The sequence below is a fragment of the Aquarana catesbeiana genome, linkage group LG04, assembly GCF_042186555.1.
Source record: "Aquarana catesbeiana isolate 2022-GZ linkage group LG04, ASM4218655v1, whole genome shotgun sequence".
Taxonomy (NCBI): Eukaryota; Metazoa; Chordata; class Amphibia; order Anura; family Ranidae; genus Aquarana; species Aquarana catesbeiana.
This window is the reverse complement of record NC_133327.1, coordinates 111856247-111869404: the sequence shown is the minus strand read 5'-3', so window position 1 is coordinate 111869404 and position 13158 is coordinate 111856247. Positions and strand designations below refer to the sequence as shown.

At 46.9% G+C, this 13158-nt stretch overlaps 1 protein-coding gene across 3 annotated transcripts in view; it reads right to left on the bottom strand.

The window, feature by feature from the left end:
* ALKAL2 (ALK and LTK ligand 2) overlaps positions 1-1755 on the bottom strand; it is a 114174-nt gene extending 112419 nt beyond the window's left edge. Inside the window, exons 1-2 of one of the 3 annotated variants that reach the window (XM_073625458.1) lie at positions 1058-1755; positions 518-802 (exon numbers count right to left, since the gene is read on the bottom strand). In XM_073625458.1, coding sequence (XP_073481559.1) covers positions 518-767 — 250 coding nt within the window. In that variant the 5' untranslated portion in view covers positions 768-802; positions 1058-1755. The remainder of the gene's footprint in view (positions 1-517; positions 803-1057) is intronic. The other 2 variants (XM_073625457.1, XM_073625459.1) reach the window with 2 other exon arrangements.
* Positions 1756-13158: the final 11403 nt, after the last annotated feature.

Genomic DNA, 13158 nt, shown 5'->3' with positions numbered 1-13158 from the left:
GGCTCCATTGAGAGCTGGTCACACTCTCCTGTCATGCGAATTGGATGTGGGGAAACCTCATCCAATTTGCATATGTGTAAACACAGCCTAAATCTGCTAGTGCATCTAACATTCCACTTCCCCCAGATTAACAGTACTGATGTGCAAGAGTATCTCTGTGCTCCTTCATCCAGAGTGTAGGCACGCTAATACAAGAGATGTGTTATTGGCAGGATCACCAGGTGAAAACAGAAAGAAAGAAAATTTAAAAATGTAAAGAAATGCAGAAACCAAATCTAAGAATTAGTAAGGTGCACTATATTACATTTTTGTTTTTGGGTTTAATAGCACTTTAAGCAATGCCCATTCTGACTTTCTGCCATCCCTATTTTCAATGTCTCATAAATGATCTGGCACCATGAATCTGTTGCCTTAGGCATCTGCCTAGCTTGCCTTTTACAGTGAGCATAGCCCTGAGAAAAGCACCAATCACACATAGCAGACTATTGCACTTCCTTATCAAAGTTATCAAACTTACCTACTCTCTGCTCCTGATAGGCTCCATACTCAACATCCTCCTTCTCATCAGAGTAATAACTTTGTTTGGAGGGATATTGCACTTGATTCTCCTCCAGGTTATACTTCTTAAAGTCTTTGATGAGTTTCATGATAAAATTGAGCAGAGTCTTGTCTGTGAGGTTATTGGAGTCAGTCCTGTCCTTGCAGTATCCAGAGGAGAGCAATAGGAGCAGAATGGCCAGCACTGCGCTGTACATGACATCCCTCATCTTCTCATGCAGCAGTCAGGTAGGGATCCACAGCTCTAGATTAGGTTGGGAGGAAAGAAAGTAGACTTCTATCAGTATGGTTCAATCTGACAGTGAAGCTGAGCATCCTTCAGGGCTTGCGCTCCAAGTGTAAAGTGTAGGCAGCCCAGCACTCTTTCTACACATCATACATTAAAGAACACAGCAGTAGCAGTCATAATCACATACAGAGCTAGAAGTTATCATAGAAAAGCCATCAGAAAAAAAGTGACAGCAAGCACCTGCAGAGCAGGATGGATCAGCACAGTTACCTTGCTGGGTGCTTCAGGGTCCCCTATAGCAGAGAGATGAGAAGTTTGCAGCTCCTCCAAGTCACTGTGAACCATGCCAGTCCCACCACATGGGTCTTATATAGAGTTTAGGTTGTCCATGAGGTTGCTGCTGGATCTGATCACATCGAATTGGATGTGGGAGGAAACAAATAAAAGTCAACTTGAAGAAGAATGAGTGCTGTGGGGGGTCTTCCCCTGTGAGCTCTGGCCAAAGAGGTGAGGATCCCGACAATTAGTAATGCATTGCCATCAGCACAGCCTTGTGTGGGAAGTCCAGGCAAGTCTCCTCTATCACAGCGATCATTTTACATTTCTGTCTTCTGATCATCACCCAGGGAAGGTTACAGGAATCCATTAAAGGGGACTGTCACCTTAGTAGATCTGTCACCTTGTAATGAGTGCAGGAAATCCTCCTTGTTAGGGTGTCAGCCAGGGAACAGAGCAGGGAAAAGGGGGGATCAGGAAGGATGGTGATGGAGTAATCTGATCTGCTTGAACTTTTCTGTTTGCTCTAATCTGTGTGTTTACCACTCCCAGCAAAGAGTAAATACAAGGCTGATTGTCTGCAGGTGAAGAAAGAGGAAGAATGGAAAAAGGAGAGCAGGGGACAAGTGATTTCGGCACGGAAAGGTTCAAGCTTTCTTTTCTTCTATTGCTTTATATTTACAGTACATTACATCTGTACATAAGGTTTAAATATCCTGCTGCTTGTCACTACAGCCACTTATTATCGTCTCATCTACCGCCACCTAGTGGCCACAAGTGGAACTGCGGCAGCGATCCTAATAAACCGTGTCTATAGCTGAAACTTTCTTTTTTAGTTTAGCATACAGCAAGGGACTTCCAGGCTTTTCAGTACAATGGACATTTTATCTGCTTTACAAATATTTGTGGGCTGAAAAAAGAATCAGTTTTGTAAATGAATAAATACAATTTAAATAAATGCACATTTTTTTTTTGTAATGGGTATGATATGATTTATGGCCGGTTCCCACTGGTGCGATGTCCGACATCTCTGTGCGATGCGATTTTAGCCATGCTATCTGTATTTGTATCTGTATTTGCATTGCATTCGGACCAAACTCGCACAGGACCCTTTTTTTGGTCACATCCATGCGATCCTCCTGTTTGAATTTGCAGATCACACTGCAATATGCAAACTGATTTGGGAGGGTGTCATTAACTTTTAATTGACACTACCAGCAGTTCGCATAGGGCAGTGTAAAACTGCTGCCGGGAGACATGCGATACGGGAACCCGCAGTGGATTCGCAGGGTTCCTGCATCGCAGCAGTGTGGACCGGCCCTTAGGCTGGGTTCACACCATCGCTACATTCGGCTCCCAACAGGGGTCCGGTATATCCCCATTCCCCATTTCAGCTTCAATTTCAGCCTGAAATTTTGGCTGAATTCGGACCTGAAATGGACCAAAAGACACACAGGGCTCCTGTGCAAATTCGCAGCGGAGACGCAGTGGAGATATTTGAACTGGCTCCATAGAGAGTCGGTCAAAATCTCCTGCTATTGCGAATTGGACCAACGTGCAAATTTGCAGCAGAGATGCAGCGGAGATGCAGCGGAGATATGTGGACCGGCTCCATAGAGAGCCGGTCAAAATCTCCTGCTATTGCGAAATGGATGCGGCTCAACCGCATCCAATCCGCAGTGGTGTGAACCCAGCCTTAGAGCAGTGTTTCTCAATCTTTTTTCAGTCAAGGCACCCTTTAAAAATTATGAACATTCCTGAGGCATCCCATTCTAAAATGTAAAACTATTCTAAAAGCTTTACATAATACAGCAACACACGTAGGACACCCAACGTTAGCAGTGATTTATTCTTCCAAAGCAAATACACTTTTGCAAACTACGGTAGTACTGACTAGTATTCCAATGTTTCTCTTCTCTCTCAGTTTTTCTCCATCACTCAGCTAATGTCACCCCAACCAGTGGCAGGTCATCCATTAGGGGCGCACGGGTGCTGCCATCCCTATCCATGCGTCCGGCCCCCTGATCTACATGCAGGGCGCCGGATGCATGGATTCCAATGGGGTTTTTTTTTTTTTTTTGAAGCACATGAGTAGAGCTAGAGGCTCTAATAGGCTTCAAAAAAGGGTGGGCTTGGGGCACAGAGCATTGCCCCCAAAGCCCAGCCAGTTGTGTGACAATAGCTATTATAACACTGATTCTCCTCCCGGGTAATCAGGAAGCGGGTCGTGAGACCTGTCACCTGATTGGCCTGAAAGGAGATCCTATCGGATTGCCTGCCAGGAGGAGGAGGGAGGAGATGCAGAGGAAGTGAGGAAGTAGCCAGAGAGAAGCCGCCGCCACCCGCCATGCTGCCCGCGAGATGGGGTCAGTGCAGGCTCCCGACTACTGACTGGCCCACCTGGGGGGAGGGAGGGTGCCGTCCGTGACCTGACCGACCGTGGGGGGGTTTGGCGGTGGATGGATCATTTCCCGCCCCCAAAAAAAACCACCAGCCGCCACTGACCCCAACACTGGTGGAGAGGGTCAGGGGAGGGTAAAACAAGGATGCTATGCAGGTGTCTGACATCCTTCTTATCAACTGATTATGCCAATGGTGATTAGGACGCAGACAGCTAGAAGGTTGTAATGGTGCACAATGAAAACCTGTGGCTTTTTGTAACTAAAAGGCAGGCTTCATCCACATGCTGGTTTGTATACAATTTTGGGCAATTTTTAGGCATTTTCCCAAGGCACCCTGAAGAAGCTTTAAGGCACCCCAGGGTGCCTGGGCACGCTGGTTGAAAAAGGCTGATTTAGAACATTGGTAGGCAACCTTAAAGAGGTGGAGATCTTCCTGAACAACATGGAAGAAGTCAAAGATGACCGGGCACCGTGTCGCCTCATTAAACTTGATTTAAACCTTTAATTGCCATACTACTTAGTCTCAATCCCATGGATTGCACAGCAGTCATGAGTTTAATTCAGGAGTTGAGCAGGCAACATATCTTCTTCTCAGCACCTGTCAAACACGCTCAGATCGCTTTTCAGAGGAGCAGCAGTTGCGCCTGCTGCACTTGTGAATGACCTCTTTTTTGCATTCGGCAGCAGTACATTTAGGGCTTATTCACACATAAATTTGGGGGTGGTAAAACCCTAAGGTTTAATCGTGGTTTACCAGCCTCCAATCCATACCCACTTTAGCTCCTGAGGCAGCAGCAAAAGGTGTACACATGCTGCAGCAACAGTTAAACCCCCTGTTGCTTTTGGTGGGTGCTACCGCCTGCCAATCGCAACCCATTTATGTAAATGGGGCCACTTTGCAAGTGCCCCGTAACTACATGCTTCTGCGGGTCGAAGGGGTTAAAGTAGGTGGTGTGAAAGCAACACAATGCTGCATGCTTTAACTCCTTATTTGCTGTACTGCACAGGGATGCAGGACACTTGCAGAGTGACCTCATTCACTTGAATGGGTCATGCTTGGCAGGTGCTACACTGCATTGCACTCTGTTTGATGGGGTCATGAAGCCCAGATCGTGATCTACCAGTCCCCTGGCCGCGATCTATGGGTTGCTGACCCCCGATTTTGAACAACAGAGAAAGAACTTCAGCAAAACAAACAAATACAGTATATTCCAAATAAACTTGAGCCAATAATAAAGGTCGAAACAAAAATAAATTCAGTCTGCACCTCTCCCATGAGAGTCCCCTTTACATGAGAGTCTGCCTTACATGGGAGTCCCCATCAGGGTCTCCCCTTACATCAGAGTGCACACCAGGGACTGATTTGATAAGATGCTTTGAAAAGCCAGTAAAGGCTTGTTTATATCTGAGGGAAACCTGAAATGACAAAATTCCTCATCACTTCTGGTTTCTTAGACCATAGAGATGATTTAGGATGTTCTAGTCCTTGGTCATCTCTATGGTAAGCCGTCAGAAGCTTTCCCTTATATTGGCTTTTGAAATTTACAAATGCAGCAATTTAGAAATTGGGTGAAAGGTTTAGCTCTGGGAAACACTTTTTTTAAAGATAAATAGTGCATTTTATTTACAACTATATAGATCAGACCAAAACGAGGGACAAATGAGGAGGAAAGAGGGACAGAGGGACTTTGTTCCAAATCAGGCACAGTCCCTCAAAATCAGGGACAGTTGGGAGCTATGTGACAGCCCTATGGCTTTGATTTGTTTGTATATTGTCTGACACTTCAACAGCAGTTATCTATACATCAGCAATTACTGACGGCAGTGAGTTTCTGCAACTATATATCTGCAAACACTGTTCAATTGCACTGTGTTGGCCATATGTTGGATTACATTGAGAAACTGATGACTGTATCATAACCTGATTTTGGAATGGAGCCCCACTGGGGTCTAAAGTATTCATGTATGTGGATACACTTGCTCTTTGCCTGCCTTTGGAGATTCATACCTTTGAACAAATTAATAAGATAAAGCCACAGCCATTTGTATCTGAAGCTATTACTCATATACCACCTGTACTATTCTGCCTGCACAGGACTGAACTAGTGGGCTTTTTACTGTCTGTGATTATCTACCTTTTTATGGCTTCAGGAGGATTAAAAGGTGTAAGGAATTTATAATTGGATAATGTGTACCTATGTACCCTGGGGATCAATATCCATTTTTTATATGATTTAAATGACTACAGGATCAAACACAGGAACAGCTGTTTTTGTATGGGCTGAAGAGATACATTGATACTCCATTTATGACGTGGCAGTCACTTTAGAAGAGCTTAATATTTAATATCTGCATGTACAGTTGTATATGTTGCGGTTGTGCCTGCAGGGCACACCTCTCCCTCCTCCTTAGGCACACACGTGAATGTTTTTCTGATGTGAAATTGCATCTTTAAAAAAAGAGTTTTTGTTAGATGTATTTATGCACTAAATAGAAATTTTGTATAGTGGCTCAGGCTTAATTAATAGGGATGAGATCCAGCAACTATGGGTTTGTGGTGAATCCCTGGAATTTAGCCATTACCCTGTTCAGCAGACTCACAAGGGGCCAATAATTTAAATAAATAGTCAGCCCCCTTTATTTGAAAGGGTGGTCTCACAGCAGACATATTGTCATACAGGCAGTCCCCGAACACCCGAGTTACGAACGACTCCTACTTACAAACTGCCTCAAATGCCGGTCACTTGTGCTCCACGCTGGTCCTGGATACCTCCGGACACATCCCATACTGCACTACTACATGTACTGCATGACCAGAAGAGCCCCAGATAACATAACAAGCACCCGGAACATCCCACATCCATGCACAGGCGGACGTTACACTTATGAACGCAGTGTTCCGACTGGAAGTTACACTTACAAATGCAGTGTTGCGACTTACGAACAACTTCGACTTACGTACTTACGTCGGGCGGCGTGAACTTACTTCGTGGGACATTTTTATATTTTTATTTTTTAATAAAGGACTTGTCCCAAGCTGTCTCTTGTCTTTTTTTTATCATTTTGACACTTTTTTTGTGAAATGGTAGGGGTACATTTGTACCTCGTTACCAATTCACACATGGGGGAGGCTGGGATCTGGGGGTCCCCTTGTTAAAGGGGGCTTCCAGATTCCGATAAGCCCCCACCCGCAGACCCCTATAACCACCGGCTACCCCAAAAGCACCCTCCCCATGCTGAGGGCATGTGGCCTGGTACAGTTCAGGAGGGGAGGGGCGTGCTCTCATCCCTCCCTCTTTTTCTGCGGCCTGCCAGGTTGCGTGCTCAGATAAGGGCCTGGTATGGATTTTGGGGGGGACCCCTACGCCATTTCTTTTTAAGTTTTGGCGCAGAGTTCCCCTTAAAATCTATACAAGACCCGAAGGGCCTTTTAAGCCTTTAAAATTAGCACTTTTGATTTTTCATTTTAGTGTCCCATAGACTTTAACGGTGTTTCCGGCAGCTTTCAAATTTGCTGCAAACACCGCATATTGTTGGCATATTGTTGGCATATTGTTCGCTGTTCGACGAACAGGTGAACACCTGATGTTCGAGTCAAACTTACATTCGACTCGAACATCGGGCTCATCCCTAGTGCCCATAAGTGCTGCCTACCAGTGCCCATCAGTGCCACCTATCAGTGCCGCCTATCAGTGCTGCCTATCAGTGCCGCCCATCAGTGCTGCCTATCAGTGCTGCTATATCAGTGCCGCTATATCAGTGGTGCCTTATTAGTGCCCATCGGTGCAGCCTATCAGTGCCCATCAATGCCCATCAGTGCCCCCACTTCAGCGCCCATCAGGGCCGCCACTTCAGCGCCCATCAGTGCAGCCTCATCAGCGCACATCAGTGAAGCCTCATCAGCTCACATCAGTGAAGGAGAAAAATTACCTGTTTGCTAAATTTTATATCAAACTATAAAAAAAGGTTGTTTTTTTTCAAAATTCTTATTTTTTCATATATTTAGCAAAAAATAAAAAACCCAGTGGTGATTAAATGCCACCAAAAGAAAGCTCTATTTGTGTGAAAAAAGGGATAACATTTTTGTTTGGGTACAGCATTGCATGACTGCGCAATTGCCATGCAAAGTAGGGCAGGAAGGGGATAAAAGTGCCCAGTAGGCAAGTGTTGATGTAAAAAAATGTAAGTGCATCTAAACCCAAAAGCAAAAATGTAATATATACTGCAGCTTCCTTAAATGAGGTAGCTGCATCACTTTTCTTTTTTCATCTTTTTGTCTTTTTTTTACATGATGATCTGACCAGTAAGTCTCTATTATTTTTCAACTTTCTTTAACAGGCCAACTTGTCCAGCAAAAGTGGCAGGTAGAGGGTGAAACAAACAATTCACTGCTATGAAAACCTTTATCCCATAATAAAAAAAAATGTTACTGTAACTGCTTAAAAAGTTTTAGCTGGAGTTCAGCCTTAATCTTTTAGTCAGGTCCATCTAAATCTGCTAGTGCATCTAACATTACCCTCTCCCCAGATTCACAATGCTGCTGTTCAAGGGTGACTTCATTGCGCCACTATCCAGAGTGGAGACCCTCCAAAGGCAGGACATGTACAGGGATGGACTGGCCATCGGGACTACCGGGAGTTTCCCGGTGGGCCGAATGGCTCAGTGGGCCGGTTTCAGCGGCTGCCTATTGTGTCTACGATTTACCCATCAATCGCCGACAGCTGGCACCTGATGGGTAGATCGAGATGCATGCAGAGTAGAGCAGGCAGCTTCTGTAGTAAGTTCTCTCTCATGTCACACTGCTGCTGCTCCCCCCGGCGGCCCTCCTCCTCCTCTCTTCTCGTCCATCTCCATTTGCTTGTGACATCATCTGGGATGGACGAGAAGAGGTGGAGGGGCTGCTGGGGGGAGCAGCAGCAGCGTGACATGAGAGAGAACTTACTACAGAGGCTGCCTGCGCTACTCTGCATGTGAAGAAAACAACAAGTAAACGCTGTGCCCTGAATGTATCCCATGTGCCCTGATTGTACCCCATGTGCCCTGAATGTGCCCTGATGTGCCCCGAATGTACTCCATGTGCCCTGATGTGCCCTGATTGTACCCCATGTGCCCTAATTGTACCCCATGTGCCCTGAATGTGCCCTGATTGTACCCCATGTGCCCTGAATGTGCCCTGATTGTACCCCATGTGCCCTGAATGTCCCCAGATGTACCCCTTGTGCCTGATGTGCCCTGATGTTCCCTGAATGTGCCCTGATGTTCCCTGAATGCACCCTGATGTACCCCATGTGCCTGATGTGCCCTGAATGTGCCCTGATGTACCCCATGTGCCTGATGTTCCCTGAATGTGCCCTGATGTTCCCTGAATGTGCCCTGATGTACCCCATGTGCCTGATGTGCCCTGAATGTGCCCTGATGTACCCCATGTGCCTGATGTTCCCTGAATGTGCCCTGATGTACCCTGAATGTGCCCTGATGTTCCCTGAATGTGCCCTGATGTTCCCTGAATGTGCCCTGATGTGCCCTGATGTACCCCATGTTCCTGATGTGCCCTGAATGTGCCCTGATGTGCCCCATGTGCCCTGAATGTGCCCTGATGTACCCCATGTGCCTGATTTTCCCTGAATGTGCCCTGATGTCCCCCATGTGCCTGATGTTTCCTGAATGTGCCCTGATGTTCCCTGATGTACCCCATGTTCCTGATGTGCCCTGAATGTGCCCTGATGTGCCTCGATGTACCCCATATGCCTGATGTGCCCTGATGTACCCCGTGTGCCTGATGTGCCCTGATGTACCCCGTGTGCCTGATGTGCCCTGATGTACCCCGTGTGCCTGATGTGCCCTGATGTACCCCGTGTGCCTGATATACCCCATGTGCCTGATGTGCCCTGATGTTCCCTATGTGCCTGATGTGCCCTGAATGTGCCCCATGTGCCCTGATGTTCCCTGAAAGTGCCCTGATGTGCCCCGATGTACCCTATGTGCCTGATGTGCCCTGAATGTACCCCATGTGCCCTGATGTTCCCTGAATGTGCCCTGATGTACCCCATGTGCCTGATGCAGGCCTGTACTGGCCATAGGGACTAACGGGAGATTCCCGGTGGGCTGATGTCTCAGTGGGCCAGTCAGGTGCAGTCCTGGAGCCGCTCCTCTCTGACAGTGAGTGATCGCAATTTCACTCCTGTCAAGAGGAGAAGCTTCCTTCCATTAGGCGTTATGCTCCCTCCAGCCTGCAGGGGGAGATAGACCAACGGCAGACTTTCCTCCCTCTCTCCCCTATCACTTGTTATCACATGACTGGAGAGAGGAATGAGAAGCTGCCTTCAAAACGGTGAGTACATGTGGGAGGGGGAGGACACTGATGTGAAGGGCTGCTGATGGGGGCTCTCTGATGGGGGCTCTCTGATGGGGGCTCTGATGTGAAGTGAGCTGCTGGTGGGGACTGCTATGTGAAGGGAGCTGCTGGTGGGGACTCTGATGTGAAGGGAGCTGCTGGTGGGGATTCTGATGTGAAGGGAGCTGCTGGGGGGGACTCTGATGTGAAGGGAGCTGCTGGTGGGGACTCTGATGTGAAGTGGGCTGCTGGTGGGGACTCTGATGTGAAGTGGGCTGCTGGTGGGGACTCTGATGTGAAGTGGGCTGCTGGTGGGGACTCTGATGTGAAGGGAGCTGCTGATTGGGACACTCTGATGTAAGGGGGACGCTGTTGGGGACACTCTGATGTAAGGGGGATGCTGTTGGGGACACTCTGATGTAAGGGGGATGCTGTTGGGGACACTCTGATGTAAGGGGGACGCTGTTGGGGACACTCTGATGTAAGGGGGACTCTGTTGGGGACACTCTGATGTAAGGGGGACTCTGTTGGGGACACTCTGATGTAAGGGGGACGCTGTTGAGGACACTCTGATGTAATGGGGACGCTGTTGAGGACACTTTGATGTAAGGGGATGCTGTTGGGGACACTCTGATGTAAGGGGGGCACTGTTGGGGACACTCTGATTAAGGAGGGTGCTGTTGGGGACACTCTGATGTAGGGGGGGCGCTGTTGGGGACACTCAAAATTAAAGTGGGCCAGTCATGAGGAAGTCCAGGGCCAAATTTTTGTCCCAGTCCAGCCCTGGCCTGATGTGCCCTGAATGTGCCCTGATGTTCCCCGAATGTGCCTGATGTGCCCTGAATGTTCCCTGAATGTGCTCTGATGTGCCCTGATGTACCCCATGTGCCTGATGTGCCCTGAATGTGTCCCATGTGCCCTAATGTTCCCTGAATGTTCCCTGAATGTTCCCTGAATGTGCTCTGATGTACCCCATATGCCTGATGTGCCCTGATGTGCCCTGCATGTGCCCTGATGTACCCCATGTGCCTGATGTGCCCTGAATGTGCCCCATGTGCCCTGATGTGCCCAAAAGTGCCCTGATGTGCCCAAATGTGCCCCAATGTACCCCATGTACCCTCATGTGCTCCATGTACCCTGATGTGCTGTGTTCTGTTGCCCTGATATGCGCTGTGCCCCGATGTGCGATGTACCTTGATGTGCGCTGTGCCCTGATGTGCGCTGTGCCCTGGGCCGGTCTGGATAAAGTCCAGGGCTACATGTTTGTCCCAGTCCAGCCCTGGATGTGTATTACTGGCCACCAGGTGACAATCAAGGAGAAAAAAGAACCGAAAAATAGAAAAACAATTCAGCGGCCACATTTAAGGATTGTAAACTGCAATATATTATGTATTTGTTTATGGGTTTAGATACGCTTTAACAAGAGGCACACCACACCTCATATAACAACCTTTTATCATCCTGTCAAACTGTATAAGGGTGGAATGCGAGAGGCTAAGCAGAACAGAAAAAATATGTGAAGGAAAGAGAAATTTCCTCTTTAACTTGCAACTGTGTAATAATTGATAAATATTACAGTTATGCTGCCCCTCTGATTTAGAGGAAGACTCAGGACCATCTGCACCCTCTGCACTCCAGATGCTTTGGAGCTCAACAGCAGGATTGCGGACTATGACTTGTGCTGGGCTGTACATTAACTGAAATGGATAAAAGACTGAACTGGACACAACTGGGCAATAGTTCTTCATTTTAAAACAGAAACTTGTTTTATAATTAGTTCATAGTTGAGCAAAAAACCTATAAAATGCAGGGGCATCTGTTATTTTATGTAATGGTTTCTAAAGAGGGGTCTGAGTCGTTGTGGCCATAAACAAAAATGTATTTATTAACCCAAAAGCACGTGTTTTGTGGCTATATGTCACTTCATTAGTTTAACCTAGGGGTGAATCCCACTGATGTTTATGCAGGATGGGGGATGAGTGGGCATATCATGTTGTTAAAGCGGAGTTCCACCCGCCCGTTTAAAAATTAAAAGTCAGCAGCTATACATTCTGTAGCTGCTGACATTTAACATTAGGACACTTACCTGTTCTGGAGTCCAGCGATGTCAACACCGCAACCAAGTTTTACATCGGCTGGTCAGGTGCTGCCACCGCCATTGTGGTCAGGGGAACCCGGCAGTGTATCTTTTTGGCTTCATGGCCGGGTCCCTACTGCGCATGCACGAAGCGCACTGCGCTCTCTCACTGGCCTGGCAGAAGGGGAGGGAGGAGGAGGGGAGCCGAGCTGCTGACGTAATTAGCCGTGGCACAGTCTCCTGGAAGTGGGAATAGGGTACCTGTAACAAAACAGGTATCCACCCCCCCCCCCCCCCGAAAGGTGCCAAATGTGGCACCGGAGGGGGGGGGATCCGATAAGAGGAAGTTCCACTTTTGGGTGTAACTCCACTTTAAATGCTGGCCATTAATGCTGTCTAAAAAGCATTGGAAATGGCCACTGCCTTGGGAGACATGTCCAGTATAAATGCAAAAACATTTTAAAAAAATACATCCCAACTAGAATCAGGATCATTTGCCTGCACTGACTCTAGCCCAACATTGGTGCTAATGAATAAAGTATGGCAAGAAATGAGGTGTACAATGAAATATGAAGGGGTGTCAGAATTCTCTCCAATATGGGGGAATAGGTACTTTGGAGAACTCTGTAAACTAGAGGGGTTTGAATATTGGCGTTCTAAAGGAATACAATATATTCCTCAGCTTTATGCTCAAAGCGCTATACGATCTTTTCAGGAGCTACAGGAATTATATAAATTGCCGCATAATAACTTTTATAAATATCTACAACTACGACCTGCAGTTGATTCCCAGTTTAAAGGAGGGGGGATGAATATAAGACCAATGCCATTGATATCTTTATTAGCAGGTGCAGGGAGAAAAAAAGGTTTAACCTCTCTAGTATATAGTCAACTTATGGCGAATTATCAAGATATTTTGGATAGCCCAGGCAGAAAGGGTTGGGAGATGGATCTGGGGGTGTTACTGGGCGAGGAATGGAAAAATATTTTGAAGAGGGCACCGATGGTTTCTTTATCATCTACACAATGCCTATCACAACTGTTCATTATCTATAGGACATATAGGACTCCATTAAAATTATATAAGTGGAGGCGGAGGGAAACTTCGGATTGCCCAAGATGTAAGCAACCCCAGACAGATTTGCTTCATATGCTTTGGAAATGTCCTAAACTGGTTAGGTACTGGCAAGAAGTGGTGTCTACAATTAATGGGGCTTATAACAGCCAGATAGAATTGGACCCCAAAATATGTTTACTGGGTTATCTTAATGAAGAGCTATAC